The sequence below is a fragment of the Canis aureus genome, chromosome 28 (genome assembly GCF_053574225.1).
Source record: "Canis aureus isolate CA01 chromosome 28, VMU_Caureus_v.1.0, whole genome shotgun sequence".
NCBI lineage: Eukaryota > Metazoa > Chordata > Mammalia > Carnivora > Canidae > Canis > Canis aureus.
This window is the reverse complement of record NC_135638.1, coordinates 25391799-25411725: the sequence shown is the minus strand read 5'-3', so window position 1 is coordinate 25411725 and position 19927 is coordinate 25391799. Positions and strand designations below refer to the sequence as shown.

Below are 19927 nucleotides of genomic sequence, written 5' to 3'. Positions count from 1 at the left end.
GAAATAGCTCTTCTTCCCCTAGATATCATCTGTGAAAGAATTCTTGGCATCGCTGTAGCCATCTTCTTAAATGAGGGGAGCTTACTGGAAATAGCAAAGTAGACAGGCAAAGAAAGCAAGCAAGCAACTTAAAGACATGGGATAGTCACCAAATCAACCAGCCAGAGAGCCACTCCAGTTCAGGCTTCTTGTTTTGTGAAATAATACACTTGTCTTACTGTTTAAAAGAATTATTTAAGAACGATTACACAGAGAGTTGAGAATGTGGAAGTAATTGAAAAACTCAAACTAAGGCTAAATTATGTTGTTATTCGTACCTTAGTGATGATCTAATGCAAATGATGTCCTGAAATTAATACTCCATAAAATTAAACATGGCACAGAATCTTCTGAATGTTTCTTCCACAGTGTTCTGTGCATCTGCATGAAAGTTTCTTTTTTTTTCTTTTTTCTTTTCAAAGATTTTATTTATTTATTTATGAGACACAGGCAGAGGGAAAAGCAGACGCCTCACAGGTTGCTGGATGTGGGACTTGATCCCAGGATCCCGGGATCATACCCTGAGCCGAAGGCAGCCGCTCAACTGCTGAGCCACCCAGGCATCTCTGCATGAAAGTTTCTCTATGTACAGTGGTATTCTGATAAACAAGACCTAAAAACAAAACAAAACACCCAAACCCTGATTTGTTAGGGTTACAGATTTCTATGGTAAATATTCTCATCATGACTGATTTCGAGATGCTAACCATTTATCAATTGGTTTATATATGACCTGAATAGTTGAATAACTAACAGTTGGTTCTCACAGAACACCATTCCCAAGAAGCTAAACTGCTGGATTGAAAGATTGAAGGAGGAATGCCTCTTCATACTTATATAGTCAAGTTGTTTTCTAAGTGGTTGTATCACATCCCTCTCAAAACTTGCTTCAGAATTTAGACATTTAAACATTTTTGCCAATCTGATAAATGTCAAATGGTATTTATTGTTATTTTAATTTGCATTTACCACGAGGTTTGAAAAGATAACTTTACATATATATTTTTTCCTTAAAAATGTTTTGTATGTTTTTAACCATTTGGGTTTTTTCACTTCTGTAAGTCCTAGCCTTCACCCAGTTGTATATTGGAGTATTAGTAATTTTTAAAATTGATTTATGGGGGTAGCTCTGGTGGCTCAGCGGTTTAATGCTGCCTTCTGCCCAGGGTGTGATCCTGGAGACCCAGGATCGAGTCCCATGTCAGGCTCCCTGCATGGAGCCTGCTTCTCCCTCTGCCTGTTTCTCTCTCTCTCTCTGTCTCTAATAAATACATTTTAAAAAATCTTTAAGAAAAAAATAAAATTGATTTATGGAATTTCTTTATATATTCTAGATACTAATCTTTTGTCGATTAACAGTTACATGCATTGCAAGTAACTTTTCCAGTCTTTATCATTGTATTTATGATGTTTTATGCTGTTTGGAAGTGTGAATTTTTCTCTGTGCTTATCAGCAGCTCCCTGACACCCAACACCTCTGCATTCCTATGCAGAAGTTCTGGCTGCCTTGAAATCCAAATTATTTAATGGGCCTTGAAAGGCCCTCCTTGATCTGAAAATTGGGAATGATACAGGACTCATTTCTATGATTTTTATGAGGATAAAATGAAATAATATATGTAAAGTATTCATCCCCCTTCACCATGCTCCTTCTTTCAAAGCAGCATATTTTTGCTTTTCCCTGTGCTTGGAATAATCTTCTTATCCCTCTTTGCCTTCTCTTTTCTTTTCTTATTTAAGTGGAGTCCATTGTAGGGCTTGAGTTCATGAACTCGAGATCAAGACATGAGGTGAGATCAAGAGTTAGACTTTTTTTTTTTTTTTTTTTTTTTTTTTAGTATAAGAGTTAAACTCTTAACTGACTGAGCCACCCAGGCACCCCTCTTTCTTGCCTTCTCAGGAAAGTCTTTCTTGATTTCTTAAGACTGGATCCGGTATCCACAGCAGACACTCTTGTTGCTGCCTCTGTAGCCATCCCAGCCCTCTTCTCTGATAATGAGACTGATTTTGTGTTTGGCCTAGTTTTAGAGTTAAGCCAATCTGTTTGCCTGTTTCCCCTGCCTCCTGTAGTAGATGCTAGAGACTGCCTCACTCGATAGCTATTCCAGCCTCCTTTAATCTGTGTTTCTTTTTTTTTTTTTTTTTTTTTTTAAGATTTTATTTATCTATTCATGAAAGACACAGAGGTGGAGGCAGAGATATAGACTGAGGGAGAAGCAGGCTTCCTGTGGGGAGTTCGATCCCAGGACCCCAGGATCAGAGCCAAAGGGAGACGCTCAACCACTGAGCCACCCAGGTGCCCTAATCTGTGTTTCTGTACTGCAGAGGCCAAAAGCTAAGCATTACATATTCCAAGACTCTCTTGCAGCTAGGATTCTGGATGTGAATTGGGTCCTGCCAATCAAATACATTGGTGCAAAACCTGAATTCTAAATGAAGTTATGTAATGAGAAAAGCAGGCCAGGAGCCGTCTAGTTTGCTGACATATTTGCAGCAAAGGCAGTGTGCTTCTAGAATCAGCCACTGTGGAGTAGCTTCTCATTTGGCAGGCAGAGTCCAGATCATTGCAGAAGTATCAGCTGCCTTGGCAGCCCAGTTCTGTTGAATGACTTTGGAAATTCTTCCTATAAATTAAGCCTGAGTTTGTTTCATCTCAATGATTCTCTAAGTCACTAATGCTCTATAACAAGCTTCTATTTTCGTTAAAAGATTTTATTTTTTAATTTATTTGAGAGACAGAGCTAGTGAGAACACAAGCAGGAGGAGAGGCAGAGAGGGAGGGAGAGAGAATCCCAAGCAGACTCCCCACTGAGCCAGATGGCACTTGATCCCATGACCCTGAGATCATGACCTGAGTCAAAACCAAGATTTGGACACTTAACTGACCAGGGACCCCATTCTTTCATTATCTTTTTATGTTTATTTTTCAGAGAGAGAGTGTACTCCCCCCTCCATGGGGGGAGGAGCAGAGGAAGAGGGCAAGAGAATCTTAAGCTCCCCATTAGGAAGCCAGATGCAGGGCTAGATCTCAGGACCCCAGCTGAAATCAAGAGTCAGACACTTAACTGACTGAGCCACCCAGGCATTCTGCATCTTTCTTTTTAAGCTATTGGGAGCAGACACCTCAACAAAACCCAGACTAATATACCTTCCTTACACCTGGGGTGACCTTGTGCCCAAGTTCTGGGCAGTAAGAAATAAGTAGGAGCCTTGGACTCTGATAACTTTATGAAGCTATCTTACCAGTCTTGGACTGCCTACCTATGGATTTCTCTTACATGAGAGAATAAAGTCCTAAATTATTTAAGTCTGTAAAGTTGGGTCTTTTATATTAATAGCTGAATACAATTCCTAACTGATACAGTAAGCAATAAACAGTATGTGCTGTAGCATTGAAAACAAAGAAGCACAATAATAACATAGTATTATATTGTTATAGTACAGTATTAAAAAATGGGCAGAAGATGTGAAGAGGCATTTTTCCAAATAAGACAAATAAAAGGTCAATAGACACATGAAAAAATACTCAACATGACTAATCACCAGGGAAATGCAAATCAAAACCACAATGAGATATCTTACACTGGTGAGAATGGATAGAACCTAAAATGCAAGAAACAAGTGTTGGTGAGGATGTGGAGAAAAAGGAACTCTCCCACAGTGTTAGAGGGAATGCAAATTGGTGCAGCCACTGTGGAAAACAGTATAGAGGTTCCTCAAAAAATTAAACATAGTACCATATGATCCATTAATTTCACCACTTTGTATTTATCCAAAGAAAATGGAAACACTAATCCAAAAACATGCACCCTTCTGTTTATTGCAGGATTATTTATAATAGCCACAATATGGAAGCAAAGCAAAGTGTCCATCCACAGATGAATAAAGATGTAGTATATATTTACAATGGAATATTACTCATCCATAAAAAAGAAAGAAATCTTGCCATTTGCAATCTCACAGGGTATAATGCTAAGTGAAATCAATCATACAGAATGACAATTACCATATGATTTCAGTCATATGTGGCATTTAAGAAACAAAACAAATGACCAAATGAAGAAAAAGAGACAAACAAAAAAAAACAGACTTAAATTCAGACAACTGGTGATTGCCAGAGGGGAGGAGAGTGGGGAATGGGTGAAATAAAGAGGATTAAGAGTACAGTTATGATGAGCACTGAGAAATGTACAGAATTGTTGAATCACTATATTGTAAGCTTGAAACTAATATAACACGGTAGTTAATTATACTTCAATAAAAAATAATGAAAAAATATTTGTGGACCAACTGATGATTTGTAAATAAAGGCACTGAAGCACGGAATAGCTGTGTGTGTGTGTGTGTGTGTGTGTGTGTGTGTGTGTAGTGTTCTATAATGGAAAGTAAAATAGGAAGTGGTAGAGTAAGAGTAATTTGTCTTACAACTGGATAGTTTGTATTATTCTGATAGGTGAAATGTTATTTTATTGCTTTTTAAATTTGTATTTCTTAATATCATGTGGGTTTGTGTCTTTTCATCATAGATATTGGCTGTCTTCTATGAACTTCTTATACCTTTTGCAGAATTAAAAAAAAATTATCTATTTATTTGACAGAGAGAGAGCAAACCAGGGGGAGGGGCAGAGGGAGTGGGAGAAGCAGGATCCCTGCTGAGCAAGGAGCCCTACACAAGCTCCATTCCAGGACCTGGGGATCATGACCTGAGCCAAAGCAGATGCTTAACCTGCTGAGCCACCCAGGTGCCCCCCACTTGCAGAATTTTCTACCGAGCTGCTGGTTTTTTTAATTTCTGAGAGCTGATTTTGTATAAAGGAAGTTACTACTGTGACTATCTCACATGTTGTGGCCTCCTTCCCTGTTCCCCCTTACCCCAGGTTTGCTTTTAGCCTTTTTGTCTTCTTTGATTTTTTCTTTCGTTTTATGAATTTATTTTTATATAGTCAAAGTTACCCATCTTTTCCTTTATGGCTTTTTGGTTTGTGTGGATTTTTGTTGTATGTGTGTCACACTTCACCTTGCTATTTTTAACCCTCCATCCAATTGAACTAAGCAGCCAGAGAAGAATTCCTGACTTTTCTGCTGTCTACATGCATTTTTTTTCAGCTATTATTTCTATTAGCTTTATGGGCTGAGGGAAACAGGAGGAAAAGGAAAGAGAAATTTGTTGAGGGCAAACACTAAGATAAATGCATATCACAGTGAGAGACCTGAAGCAAAGAAGGATGTTTTTCCACCAGGACTGGGGGTAGGACACTGGAATGTCTGACTATCCAGGGAAGTAACAGGGCAGGCAGCCTAGAGCAGGTAAGAATCAGACTCTCAGAGCTGCAAGTCTGAATTTTGGGTCTGCCATTGACTAGCTGGGCATCCCTGGGCAAGCTTCTCACACTCTGAATTCCCTAATCCATTTGCAGAGGTCCCATGAATGTCCTCAGTGTCATCACAGCCATTCACTGAGGTGTGTTCTAAACTCTAAGGTCAAAAAACCACACAACTGAACAATTATGTTGTAAATCGTCAATGCAGGGCAGCCCGGGTGGCTCAGCGGTTTAGCACCGCCTTCAGTCCAGGGCATGATCCTGGAGACCCAGGATCAAGTCCCATATCGGGCTCCCTGCAAGGAGCTGCTTCTCCCTCTGCCTGTGTCTCTGCTTCTTTCTCTGTCTCTCATGAATAAATAAATAAAATCTTTAAAAAAATTGTCGATGCAGATAGTTAATCTAAGTGGCATAAGTGGGGGGTGCGTGGGTGGCTCAGTTGGTTAAGTGCGTTTGGCTCAGGTCATGATCCTGGGGTCCTGGGATCAATTCCCGGTAGTCAGGCTCCCAGCTCAGTGGGGAACCTGCTTCTCCCTCTCCCTCTGCTACTGCACCTGCTTGTGCTCTCTCTCTCTCTCTCAAACAAATAAATAAATTCTTTAAAAAAATAAAACAATAAATGACATAAGTGGGTTAAAATGTCCACACCAGGACTTGAATGTGAAGAAAATAATGTAGTTTTATGTCCTGCATCCAACTTCATCTTGTTCTGGAATCTCTACCCTTAAAGGGGAAAAATATCCGCCAAACAGGCAGTTAAATATGCAGTTAAATAAAAGCTGAGATTCTCTCGAGGCTGTTTTCTCCTCTCCATGGACTTCGTACCTGCCCTTTCCTTTCAGTCCCTGGTTAGCTTCAAGGAGAAGTTATATATCCAAAGGAAGTGGAGGGAGAAACTGCAGCTCCCATGCCTTTATATCCTTGGGTATAGACCCAGCTGAAATGGTGTGCCTGCTACCTTGGTGTCATGCTGGTATTACTACTGGGGCTCTGAGTCCTGCCTGCAACCTTCAGTTCTGAGGCCCCCCACCCACCCTATTCTGCTGTCTCCCTGATTCCTGGCCTCCTGGCTTCTGCAACTGCCTGCCGCGTGCCAGCTGCTCTCCAGATCCTTGCTCAGCCGCTGCCTCTCATCGCCTTTTGCATGGATGTCGCTCCGGGTGGAATCCAGGGCTTCTTCAGGGGTCTGCAGCCCCCCAGGCTTTGCCTAGAGAAGTGTATCTCCGTATCTTTGCTGCCCCGCATTTCCTCACTCTACCCACAGTGGATGACATCGTGGAGTTATGTCTGCACTGGGGCCTTTCTCCCTGTCTGCCCCCTGGCCTGTCTCTCCCCGCTATTACCACTTAGAGTAAAACTCTATTTATAGACCTCCTATCTTGCCTGTTATACACAGAAGGTAACTTTTTGAATTTTGAATTTATTTTCTCTTTTAATAAAGTTTGAACTTTAGGTCTATTATCTTACTAGGGATTCTGAGTCAGTTTTGTGACTTCAAAGGTATGCAATGACTTCATTCTAGGAGTCTCCCCTTAACCAGAGGTCCTTAATTCACTGACTAGGGGAGCCTGTACCCTACTAAATCAGTTTAATATTTAAAAATATATAATCTCTCGGGGCACCTGGGTGGCTCAGTTGGTTAAGCACCTGCCTTTGGGGTTGGGCTCTCTGCTCAGTAGGGAGTCTGCTTCTCTCTCCCCTTTGTCCCCTCCCTCTCAAGTCACCCCCGTTTGTGCTCTAATAAATAAAATCTTAAAAAAAATATATATATATATATATTTGAAGGCAGTCTCTCCTGTACATCCCAGAACACACTCTTAAGTCTGATTGGCTCCATGGTAGAACTGGCCTTCTCTCTCCAAAAGGAGGATTTGGAAATAGCCTCCCACTTCCCACTTTCTTTCTTCTCTTGACTCTCCTGTTTCTGCCATTGGACACCACTTTTTCCACTTGGTTATAGCCTATGTTTCAAGAGGACTCCAGTATAGAGGCTTACAATCAACAAGAGGCACAGATGTGCTGCACACGAAGGAGAAACACAGGCACAGGGCTTTAAAAAAAAAAAAAACAACTTAATTAAAAAAATACTGATCCATATTATATATGCATCTGTGTAAAGCATTAAGATGCTTTATAATAGCACACATTAAAGATTTTAAATTGAGCCATTTCAGAACTTACTAGAAAATAAGAATGTTTAAGATCAATTCTTATTTAGACCTCATATTGACCATAAAAATGGAGACAAGTGATTTAAGTCTACCTCCAGAGCTCCCCATGGACATACTTCTTGTTCTGAGAAGGCAGGAATGCACAAGTTTCTTCAGTAACATTCATATGCACAGGAAATGACTATTGACATAATCTTTAAGCCTAATAGTTAAGATTATTCTTCAGTTTATAATTTAAAAGCTTCTGACAGCTGAATGCTATGGTACAATTTATAATGAGAGTTTGAGTGACGGAGGTATATTTCACTGAGCTGGTTTCTCTTATGAATTAAAACTAAGACTTGTATAAACATAGGAAGGGAAGACCTTCCAGGGTTTATATAGTTAGGCAAGAATACTTAATGTCCCACATTCCCAACTGTGCAGCAGTACCATCTGTGCTGTCCTCAAAGTTTATAGGAAACAAATCTATAGGATTTAAGGGGTATTTTTTTTTCCCCAGTAAGACAGTCTTATGCTGCTACCAGTATGTAACAGAGGTACATATTGATTTCTTTGAGATATACAATTCTGTATTTCCCTAGTGTTCCTTTTAAAAATTGGGAATCTTAGCTTGGGATATTTTTAAAGTTACAATAAGAACAAAAACAAAACTAAAAAAATCAAAAGTGTGGGATGCCTGTGTGGCTCAGCGGTTGAGTGTCTGCCTTTGGCTCAGGGCGTGATCCTGAGGTCCTGGGATGGAGTCCCACATCAGGCTCCCCGCAGGGAGCCTGCTTCTCCCTCTGTCTATGTCTCTGCCTCTTTGTGTGTATCTCATGAATAAATAAATAAAATCTTTAAAAAAAAATAGTGTGCCATGGAGAAAGAGAGCAATAGTACACTACTAGTTGTAAGTCATTTAGGAAACTGTAGAGATCGCATCCTCCAGCAATGTTTAAAAAAAAAAATGAAAAGAATTTGAGGTGCTTGGGTGGCTCAATGGGTTAAGCGTCTGCCTCAGGTCATGATCTCAGAGTCCTGGTATTAAGCCCTTTGTCGAGTTCAGTGAGAATAGGTTTGGGATTCTCTCTCTCTCTCTCTTTCTCAAATAAATAAATCTTTAAAAAAAATAAGAATGTTACCAGATGAAAACAGAATCTGCCAATGCTTTTTAAAAAAATTTTTTTTAAAATTTATTTATGATAGTCACAGAGAGAGAGAGAGAGAGAGAGAGGGAGAGGTAGAGACATAGATGGAGAAGCAGGCTCCATGCACTGGGAGCCCGACGTGGGATTCAATCCCAGGTCTCCAGGATCGCGCCCTGGGCCAAAGGCAGGCGCTAAACCACTGCACCACCCAGGGATCCCAGAATCTGCCAATGCTTGAAGAGTCCAAGTTCATACTTTTTCAAATAAAATATATGATATAATCTGCAATAACCTATACATGGTTGTGAAAAAGCACGTGGATTAAGCCATCCTCTCAAAGTAAGATATCTAATATATAAATTTGGATCAGAAGCAATCTGTTTGATTTATAATTTCTTCTCCCTGCCAGCTAAGAATACAATTTTATGTGGAGCCAACAGGCAACTTGTCTTATAATTACATCAGATACAATTCATGTGTTGATTTTTAAGGGAATCATGTAAGCCACTACAGAAATGTTTTGTCTGTTTTGGCTTATTTCCTCAGAATGGTACCCTAAGGCTTAAATAAATGATGTGCTGAAAATATAGAATTCTCTCTCCACTAAAAAACAGAGAGAGAGAGAGAAACAGAGGGAGAGAGATCTTACTAGAGTCTGAATACTTTCTCTTTTCTTGATAATAACTGGTTAGTTGCTTTCATGAATATAAAATGAGGACCTGTGAGAGAAAGAGAAATTATTGAATAATTTGACCAAAAAACAATTTTAATAAAATAATGAGTGGGTACTTCAGTAAGGTCAATCAGCATTTATTTTCTTTTTGCACAGCTTCTTCTAAGTTTAAATAAAGTCTCCGTGAATAGATAAGAAAACTACTGTTTAGAATATCTATAACTGCAGGTTGAAGTAGTTTGGCCAAATATGCCTTATAAAAATGCAAAACCCATCTTTATTACCAGGTAACGTGTGTTTAGATTTCCCCACGCTTACTCTATATCTCAAAGACCCTCTTCAATTGCAGGACTTCTATTTGCCACATTACCCCTTTTATTATTAAGTTTTAATTTTTAAAACAGGGAATATCTATCTATCTATATATATATATATACTTTTAGTATAACTATTGATGCATAATCAACATATAATAAACAGCGTTGCATTTTTATAATCAGAAAAGGAAACAATACTTTTAAAGACTGTTGTAACTGATTATACTTCTAAACAGGCACTTCCATATCCTCTAAAATATTCATTAGAGGAGGGATCCCTGGGTGGCGCAGCGGTTTAGCGCCTGCCTTTGGCCCAGGGCGTGATCCTGGAGACCCGGGATCGAATCCCATATCGGGCTCCTGGTGCATGGAGCCTGCTTCTCCCTCTGCCTATGTCTCTGCCTCTCTCTCTCTCTCTCTCTCTCTCTCTCTGTGTGACTATCAAAAATAAATAAAAATTAAAAAAAAAAGTTAAAAAAAATATTCATTAGAGGAATTTAAATGTATGTCATATTGCTGAGAGCTGAGTGAAATGACAGAAATTTAGGATTTCCCTTGTAGACTGTAGGATAATACTATGATCCAAATAAACCTCCTCTCCCTGGTCCTAATAGATACTCCATTAAGGGAAGCACGGTGAAGACGTTAATGGTAAATAGTTATCTATCTTCTGGAAAGATTTCAGATGTACCTTAAGTACCTTAATATTTGTTAAATACCCCAAGAGACAAATGCAAATTTAACAGACTAAGTTAATTTTCAAATTAATGCTTTATTTTAATAATACCTTTATCCTGACCATGCACCATTAATTAAAACAACATGCTCCTTTCAGTCTTTGGGTGAAAATATGCAACTTCTCCCTTGAGATCTTCCAATCTACCAAAAGCTGTTAGCATATTTAGCAATTTAATGAAATGTTATGAAAACCTATGACAGAAATATACTTTTTTGGCATTAAAACATTTCTTTTCTGTAAGTGGACAAGAAGAAATAAAAAGTAATACTGCCAAAGGCAAAGCTTAACTATTTAACAGGATGATTTAGGGAAGTCTGGCAACTCAACAGAAGTCATAGTTTTAACCCAATTAAATGCTTTAACAACTGTAGCCAAATAGATTATTAGCAAGAAAACCATTTTTCTCAAACTCTTGGTATTAAATGTGGCATTTAGAGTTCAGTCGGTAACTTTAAAGAACTTTGATTTCATTCCTTAAGATAAAAGATTATTCTCAGCACTTTTTTATGGCAATAACTTACAATAGTGAATGGCTGAATTCATATCTCATTTTACATTTTATTCCTTTCAATGTTATATGAGTGGGTAAATATATTCACAAATATTTAAATATACAAACATTTTTGCTACCTATTAATATGTAGAAAGTTTTTATTATATGCCTTTTCTTGTAAAGACATGCTTTGGTCACATCACAAGGCGTATTCACATTAAAATAATAAAAATTATAAGCTATCAGATATGAGCCAAGATATGGCCATGTGCGGCTGAGTGATGGTTTTTGCCTTCAAATGGTCTTTTACCTCATTTTGCTGCCAAGAGCTGGAAGAAAACTGCAGGGAGGAGAAAAATAAAATGATGGTTCAACAGCTATATTAAGCGGTTCAACCAAGTCCATTACTATACTTTTCTGTTTGCTAATCCTGGATCAAATTCAGCTACTTTAACACTAGGTTATTGAGAAATAAATGAGCTTTACAGTTGAAAGAGGAATAGTAGAGACTGAGGAGAAAAAGAAGAGAGTCAAGACATGACAACAGACGTGCTTGGGGTTCAGTGTGTTCCCCGACCAACATTTCTACTTCCTGGCTCTGATCCCCGAGCTCCTGTTGGAAACTAAAACTGGCACAGTCTGGCAGTGCAGCCGCTCCCTGGGCATCTGGTGTGGAGTGCGGTGGGAGAGGCCCATCGCAGAGGACATTCCTGGGATGGATTCAGTCTGCGGGCAGGTTCAGGGGGATAAACTCGGGCCTGGGTTAGCTCAGGGTAGCCACTCAGTGTCCTCAGACCCCCTCACAGTGCAGATCAGTGCCAGAATCCCCAAATCAGACAGGTTTTCTCCTATTTCATAATGGCCAAGTAGATTGTGAACAGCAACTGGCAAGGGGGAGAAGCCCTGACTGTGACAGGTTGACTCTCTGTTAAGTGGCTGCAGCTGCACCTGCTCATCTAGTCTAGGACCTGAAAGAGGGTGAGATGGATATGGAATGACAGGGAGGAGGGTGACAAACCCTGCTGCCCGGTGACACTCACCTGCTGTTCACACTGGGCTGCAGGGATTCCCAAAGCCTTCCACAGTTTGGAAACATGGTATTTCATAGTTATCTAGGAAAGGTGGCCAAGCTCTATACAATAAAGTATTCGAATACTCCAAACAAGTTTACTGAGAGAAAAATCACTAGTTGCAGAAGTTATTGCAACTTCATATTACCCCAACAATCTTTTCATTCCATATCCTCAGCTAAAACTGAATAAATGATCTCACACTTTCCAACTGAAATGACTTCTTAGACCAACTTAAGCACAAACTGGTTTTCACAAAAATGGAATACTGGTGTCTAATTTTTTTTAAACTATAAAAATTATTGATAGATATCAGGTTTTCAGTGTGTTAATAGATACACTACAGAGGACATGTGCATTCTTTGATATATTCACAATTCTTAGATTTTGAGGTCTTTTTTTTCCTATACTTTTTCTTGCACTATATAGTAGTAACTATTTCTCACAATGGATAGATAAGCTGTGTATTTTATATAAGACTGATTATTTCAACCCACATTTATTTAAATTAAACAGGTAAATCTGAACTTCCCACTATGGATTCATACGTAAACTTTCAGGAATGATGTTTGTTGTCTGATGTAATAAATATAGAATGATTTCCTACTATTTAGAAACAATAGATGCCACTTTGTACTAGCACCCACCAGGGCAAAACCTAAGGCTGTGAGTCTGTTGTAGTACTGCCATGATTTGCTTTTTCTCCAGACACAGAATGCTTCAGAAACTGACCAGTAGCACCAATGTATAATCTTGATCGCATGGGCCATTTCTGAAAAAGAATATTTAAACAAGAATCCAAAAGTTAGTATCTATGACAGATAATGTCTGTTATAGTAATATCAAAAATTCCGATTGCCTCAAGGCAAATGCAGTACCATGAAGCTAGTAACAATTGTAATTGTGAAAAGTCTGAGGAACAACATGAAAAAATGTTTATTAATGCTAACAATAAAAGTAAAAATATGCCAAGACTTTGATCATAACTGTAGAAAATAATATGGGTGCATTTGGACAAGAACTTCAAGAAGTCATGGAGTATGAATATAGTTAAGTGGAGGAAAATATATCTATCAACAGTATTTTATTTTAAAACTAAATCTAAAATAAAATTAAGCCTAAAACAAGATCTCTGGCTTTAAAGATATTTTAAGGAGTTATACATAGTAAATATTTTATGTTCTCACTTGTCACAGAAGTATAAGGAAAAGTGACCAATTCAACTATTTAAACATTTTATTTATCTAAGGGCATCTAGGTGGCTCAGTCCATTAAGTGTCCAACTCTTGGTTTCTGCTCAGGCCATGATCTCAGGACCCTGGGATCAAGTCCTGAGTGAGTGGGCTCCACGCTCAGGGCAGAATCTGCTTGTCCCTCTCCTTTGCCCCTCCCCCTGCACTCACTCACTCTCAGATAAATTAAAATCTTAAGAAAAAATTATCTAGCTAAAAGTAGATGTTGCAAATGTTAGAATATTTGGTGTTATGTAGATAAAATGCCCAAAATAAATATCTGGATGTAGCAGGATCATACAGCATTCATGTTTCAGTAATGATCACATTTGTATTCTAATTGAGATTTTTCTAAATTCACCTTAAAATTGGACAACCTTTAAAAAATAGTATCACTTACTGCCAAATAGACCCAGTGATAAAAAAAAAACATATTACATAACTAGTACTTTCAGATATTTTTGGGGGGAGGGGTGTCTGATAATCAGTTCTAAGGTCCTTGGAAAACTAGTCAGAGAAATACTACTTTTATACAAAGGGAAGTCTTTTTTTTTTTAAGGTTTTATTTATTTATTCATGAGAGACACAGAGAAAGAGGCAGAGATACAGGCAGAGCATGAAGCAGGCTCCATGCAGGGAGCCCTACATGGGACTCGATCCCAGGTCTCCAGGATCACGCCCTGGGCCGAAGGTGGCACTAAACCACTGAACTACCCGGGCTGCCTAAGAGAAGTCTTTAGATTAGTAAAGTGCAACTCCCAAAGGTCAGCAACGGGATCCAACACTCTCCAGAGAGTAAATGCTGCAGTAAGTAGTAGGCTATTTTTATCATCAAACATTCACAAGCCCACTCCTGGTTACACAACACTATTAAACATTCTTAAATGCCTGACAGATAATCTGCAGTGTTCAAATAGAGATACAATCATTAACAAGGTAAAGACCAGGGATCCCTGGGTGGCGCAGCGGTTTGGCGCCTGCCTTTGGCCCAGGGCGTGATCCTGGAGACCCGGGATCGAATCCCACGTCGGGCTCCCGGTGCATGGAGCCTGCTTCTCCCTCTGCCTGTGTCTCTGCCTCATTCTCTCTCTCTCTCTGTGACTATCACAAATAAAAAAAAAAAAAAAAAAAAAAAAATTAAAAAAAAAAAAATAAACAAGGTAAAGACCATAAGAACGGGATCCCTGGGTGGCGCAGCGGTTTGGCGCCTCCCTTTGGCCCAGGGCGCGATCCTGGAGACCCGGGATCGAATCCCATGTCGGGCTCCTGGTGCATGGAGCCTGCTTCTCCCTCTGCCTGTGTCTCTGCCTCTCTCTCTCTCTCTCTGTGTGTGACTATCATAAATAAATAAAAATAAAAAAAAAAAGACCATAATAACTTCGGATTCTTTTTTAATTTTTTAAAATATTTTATTTATTCATGAGAGACACAGAGAGAGCGGCAGAGGCATAGGCAGAGGGAGAAGCAGGGTTCTTGCAGGGAGCCCTATGTGGGACTCGACCCCTGGGCCCAGGATCACCCCCTGAGCCAAAGACAGACGCTCAACCACTGAGCCACTTAGGCGTCCCAAGAACTTCAGATTCTTAACCCACACTTACACATTCTGGGTGTATCACGGGTCCTGTCTTTGGGATTCTTGCTATCATGGGTCGATAACCTGAGGAGTTTTAGAAACTGATCTGGCATTTTTCTGATATGTCAGGAGCTGATGTTAGATCAGATTCAAGTCCTGCATTATACTGAAGAACCTTCTGCCATAGTGTTATGGACTGTGTCTCGGCCTTGTCCTCCCCATTCATATATTGATGCTCTTGCTCTAACTCCCAAATGATGGTGTTTGGAGAGGTAATTCAGGCTAAATGAGGTTGAAAGGGTGAGTCCTTCATAATGGTATAATGGTCTTTTAAGAAGAGGAAGAGAAAGCGTCTTTCTCCTGAAAAAGAGGGATGTTGGCCAACTGCAAGATAGGAAGAGAGCTCTTAACAGCAATTCAATTGGCCAGCACCTTGATCCTAGACTTTCCAGACTCCAGACTTATGAGAGAAGAAATTTCTGTTTTTGAAGACTTTCAGTCGATGATATTTTGTTATTGCAGCCCAAGCAGAAGTAATACTTGTAGTGAATAGTGTAGGGCTAAAATAATCAATTTCAAGTGTAGAATTTTTGGCATGTTATAAACATGTGCCTCTCAAACTTTTACATTTTTGTGTCATATTCATGAGCATAAAAACCTAATGCTTGGGACGACTGGATGGCTCAGTGGTTGGGTGTCTGCCTCCAGCTCAGGTCGTGATCCCAGGGTCCTGGGATCAAGTTCCACATCGGGCTTCCCATGGGGAGCCTGCTTCTCCTTCTGCCTGTGTTTCTGCCTCTCTCTCTGTGTCTCTCATGAATAAGTAAATAAAATCTTAAAAAATACATATATTATATGTGAATTTTTGCCTCATTTTTCACAAACTTAATAAAACTTGAAGAACTGTGTACTTTGATTTTCCAAAAGGCTTCTGATAATTTTATTCAACTAAATTTAATGTACATACATAGTTTAAGTGTCAGAAATAAAATGTAAATAAAATATTGGTTAGGCTGCATGTCAGTATCATGCCAAAAAAGCCAGTAGACTGTTTTACATTTCACTTTTCAATGGAATGTTTTAACATTGTGTAGATTAACATAATCCTGACCTATTATTTTACCTAATAAAGTTTATTTAAAACCATATTTCATTAGGCTTAGAACAATCTAACAAACTCACAGAATTAATGGAACTGAACCCGAAAACCTTAAAAATGCGCTCTTGAATTCTGGAGTTAAATGACCCCAAAATAACAAAAATTTGTATTTATTTTTAAAATTATTTTATATGTATATCATCAATAGTGATTCTCCAGGGATAATGCAATTAATAAAATCATCTGTACTTTTCTCCTAATAAAAGAATCTGAAAAATATCCCTGTTCTCTTAGAGGATCATTGCTCTTTGGTACACTGGTGCTGATCAAATTGCTCACATCCCAAAGGGATGGAAACTGCTGTTTTAGGCTATTCCCCAGGATCCCTGTCACTTAAACCTTCTAGTTTCATGAGATATTCTTAATGTAAATTCCCCCAAATAAGGACTGATGACTTAAAATCCTGGCCTTGAAATATCTGTTAACTGATCTTTAATCATCAAAGACATAGTAATACTTAATGTTGTAAGGCAGAAAAAAGTCATCTTGGAACACTTTTAAACTAAGGGTTACAACACACTTAGTTAACTAAAAATACAAATAATCAGAATATTTTTATTTCTTTTGCATTAGATTAATCAAAGATAGACTTAATACTTAAGCATTTGGTAATATCCGTAAAATAATGTGTTACAGGTGGTTTCAATTACGTGTATGAAATCTTTTTCCTCCAAACCTCCACAAGCACATGATTATAGCTTTCTTATGGCACACAGAACATTATCCCTTACAGTATTATTTTATTTTTGTCTTTGTCTCTATTATATATTTATTTAGGGCAGGGGCTGAGTCTTACTCTTAATTGTATTCACTTTCCTAACTGTAGACACACAGTAAATGATTTTAAAACAGACTAGTCACTTGTTCAACCATCATTAATTTCACTTCAGAGGTAATCCTTGACCTTGTTTCATTATCCCTAGAATTGTCTTTTAAAATAAAAATAATTGATTTAAGAACAGATGAGATTTTATTTTTCTTAAAAGAGTTGTAAAACTACAAAAACATTTGGTGCCTGAATCAAGTACAAAAAGAATCAACTCCTGTTAAGCTTATTGTTACATGAAAATTATTAACAGTATTCATCCAAAAAGATACTATAAGAAACAAAGGTGAAACAATTTGATTTCTTCTCTGAATTCTATATCCCACAGAGGCATTTAACAAATGCTTTCTGTATTAAAGTCTACTTAATGTTAAACTTTTTTAGAGTATATGGGAAATGTCGAGTCAACAGAAATCTAATATTAATGATATATTTGAGTATCAATTTAATGCAGACGGTAAGGCAAAACCCATAATTAATAACGAATGACTTTTTAGCAGAGATTGTATAACACATGAATATAATGAGGTCTATCATAATTGTAAGTAAATGATATTCCAAATTTCTATATTCAAAATAGTTTGAGCCTATCATCATGTTAATTATATTTGCAAAGTAAACTGTTAAACCTCACCACAGAATTTTAAGTTCAGTTAATATCAGGGAGTGTACATTACTACTGAAATTTCAGTGATTATTCACTGAATTGAACACTGACTGATATGCTTAAGGCTGTCCTAATTTTCTATTTGCATGTGTGGCAAAATATTTCAGAATGGTAGAACCCAGAACTTGAACCTGTAGGTTTAGAAAATATAGGGAAGATAATGCATTTTCAACAGAAAGCCAGTTGAATGCTGGATTTTGAAACAATCAAATCTAGGTGAAAAAAACAAAGCAGAGTCTAAACACTGCAATATAGGTGATAAATCACAACCATATACACAATGTTAAATGACAACCCTGACCATTTTATCTATATGGGATGTAAAAAATCCTACGAAATGGATTCTATGATCTAATTTTGCACACTACAGAATTTTAATACAGTATTGAATCAACTTGATTAACATACCCCAATCTATTGTGAAAATTACATAAATGCGTTATAGTTTTTCTAACGTTCTACGTAACTGTCTAACCCATGATACGTTACGTTCTACGTAACTGTCTAACCTTTATTAAAACGGACTGAAAATTTACTCCGTAGGATGGCAGAACGGTTTCATTTTGTTCTTACCAGTTCTACAAAAAATTTTCAACATGGTTGCCTGGATTATTTAAAGGGATAATTCTATCACCCCCCTTAATTCGTGAAATTTTTCAACCATCTGATAAAAACCGCGATGGAAATGTAATTATGTAAATTAAGCACACTTTTTTAAAACTCTCAAAAGCTCACAAATGTAAATCAGATACTAAAAGTCACTAGAACTTGCCAACCAGGAACTCCCGAGAAACTTCTCACCTAGGAAAGGCATCGCGCAGGCTGCATCCTGTAAGTGGCGTGGGTCACCCCTCCTACCCAAGCCACCTCGGATGTAAAGCCACTGCCCGGGAACAGTTCTGGAGTTAGCCTTATGCAGTGGGGGACCTCGGTACCTGTGCCCTAGCCGGCCAAGGTAGCTCTCCGGGTCTGTTCCCCGCCTCTCCCCGAGGGGGGAGTGGGAGAGCTCCTGGCATCGGCCCAGGCGGTGCCGACCCGGAGGGTTAAGGGGCCCGGCTCCCCACCCCAGCTCCGCAGGGCGCCCAGCCTGCCTACCTTGACAGGGTGTAGGTAGCCGTCTCCGCGCAGGGCGCCCAGCGCTGGGTCCGCCGGCGCCTCGGCGTCGTCCTGCAGGCTGCGGGTGAGGTGAGCAATGTAGGTAGTGGCCAGCAGCAGCACGTCCAGCTTGGACAGCTTGGTGTCCGGCGGCACCGACGGCAGCGTGCGCTGCAGCTCCAGGAAGGCGTGCCGCAGAGTCTGCACGCGGCTGCGCTCCCGCGCTGCGTTCGCCGCCGCCGGCCGCCCGCCCCCGAGGCGCGCGCCGCCGCCGCCAGGGCCCGCGGGTCCCGGCCCGGCCCTGCCCGGGCTCGGGTCGCGGGTGGCGGCGACCGGGGGCGCGGTCTCGTTGCCGGCGATCAGGGGGCTGCTCGCCGGGCCGTCGCGGTCCATGGCGGCTTCCCGCGCGGCGTGCCCTGCAAGGGACCCAAGGCGCGGTGAGGCCCGGCGCGGGTCGGGCTCACCCCGAGCAAGCGCAGGCCTCTCGGCGCGGCTGCACGCCGGCGGGGACACCGACGTGGCTCGGGCGTCCTCGCGGAGGAGGCCTTTCCGACTGGGGCGTGTTGGGAGAGCGGCGCAGCCCGACGGGGCCTGGGCTTAGAAGGCTCAGGAGCGGCGCGGTGCCCGCTTTACTTTTCAGGGACGACTGAAGCGAAAGGGCTACGCTAGCGAGGAAGGAGGGTCTCGGGAGCCCAGCTCCGGTTCGGAACTTGTTCGCACTTGGCCAGCCTCGCCGGGCTCCTCGGCGCCCACGCGGGCAGCCCGCGCACCAGTCGCTCTCGAGGCCAGGCATCGGGGGGCGGCGGGGAGGTGGCGACGGCGGGGCTCGTTCTAATTCCTGCGGGAGTAGGGGGGACCCCCAGACCTCACCTTGGACCAGACACCCGCTCTTCTAACAAACCTGAGGACCAAGCGGCGTGGCTGGGGTCGGCCCGAGGTCCTCACCTTTCCCGGAGCGGCCGTGCAGGGCTCCGCTCCGCTGCACGCGCCGGCCCGGAGCGTCGAGCTGGGTCTGAGTGGCCAGGGCCGCGCGACACAGGTCACTCCATCCCCGTCCCGCCGAAGTCGGCAGCCGCCTCCAGCCCCCGCTGGCCGCGCCTTTTATGCGGGCGCCCCCGTGGCGAGGCGGGTGTGGGCCAGGCTCGCTGTAGGGCTGCGACGGCAGGACGCGCGCAGACGTCCGCACCCACCTGAGGGGCTCTGACAGGGGTGGGAGTCATTAATCAAACGGCCCGGCGGGGCGGGGCGGGGCGGGGCGGGGCGGGGCCCCAGGGGCGGGCCGTCGTCGTGGCCCCGCCCCCGCCCCGCCCCCGCCCCCGCCCCGTCTCCGCCCGCCCCGCGGCGTGACTGCCGGCGAAGCACGTCGAGCGTCCGCGGTGTCGGCGGCCGGTGCGGCGGCCTCGCGGGTTCCCCGGCTGTGCC

At 41.2% G+C, this 19927-nt stretch overlaps 2 protein-coding genes across 6 annotated transcripts in view; both read right to left on the bottom strand.

Annotated features, from left to right (window-relative positions):
* Positions 1-10403: 10403 nt before the first annotated feature.
* TCF24 (transcription factor 24) lies at positions 10404-18898 on the bottom strand. 5 transcript variants are annotated; one of them, XR_013367228.1, is made up of 4 exons: positions 18506-18898; positions 12601-12725; positions 11924-11995; positions 10404-11223 (listed from the first exon to the last, which is right to left on the bottom strand). XR_013367228.1 is itself a non-coding variant. In XM_077876714.1 (3 exons), the coding sequence occupies exons 1-2, from the start codon at positions 18896-18898 to the stop codon at positions 12612-12614; spliced, it is 507 nt and encodes a 168-aa protein (XP_077732840.1). In that variant the 3' UTR covers positions 10404-11995; positions 12601-12611. The 5 variants fall into 5 exon arrangements, 3 of the variants coding, with proteins under 3 accessions (XP_077732840.1, XP_077732841.1, XP_077732839.1); XR_013367227.1 differs by having other exon boundaries at positions 11924-12725; XM_077876714.1 differs by having other exon boundaries at positions 10404-11995.
* Positions 12601-19927, bottom strand: part of PPP1R42 (protein phosphatase 1 regulatory subunit 42) — a 65529-nt gene continuing 58202 nt past the window's right edge. Inside the window, exon 7 of the transcript XR_013367223.1 lies at positions 12601-12725. The gene's annotated coding sequence lies outside the window, so the exon portion shown is untranslated. The remainder of the gene's footprint in view (positions 12726-19927) is intronic.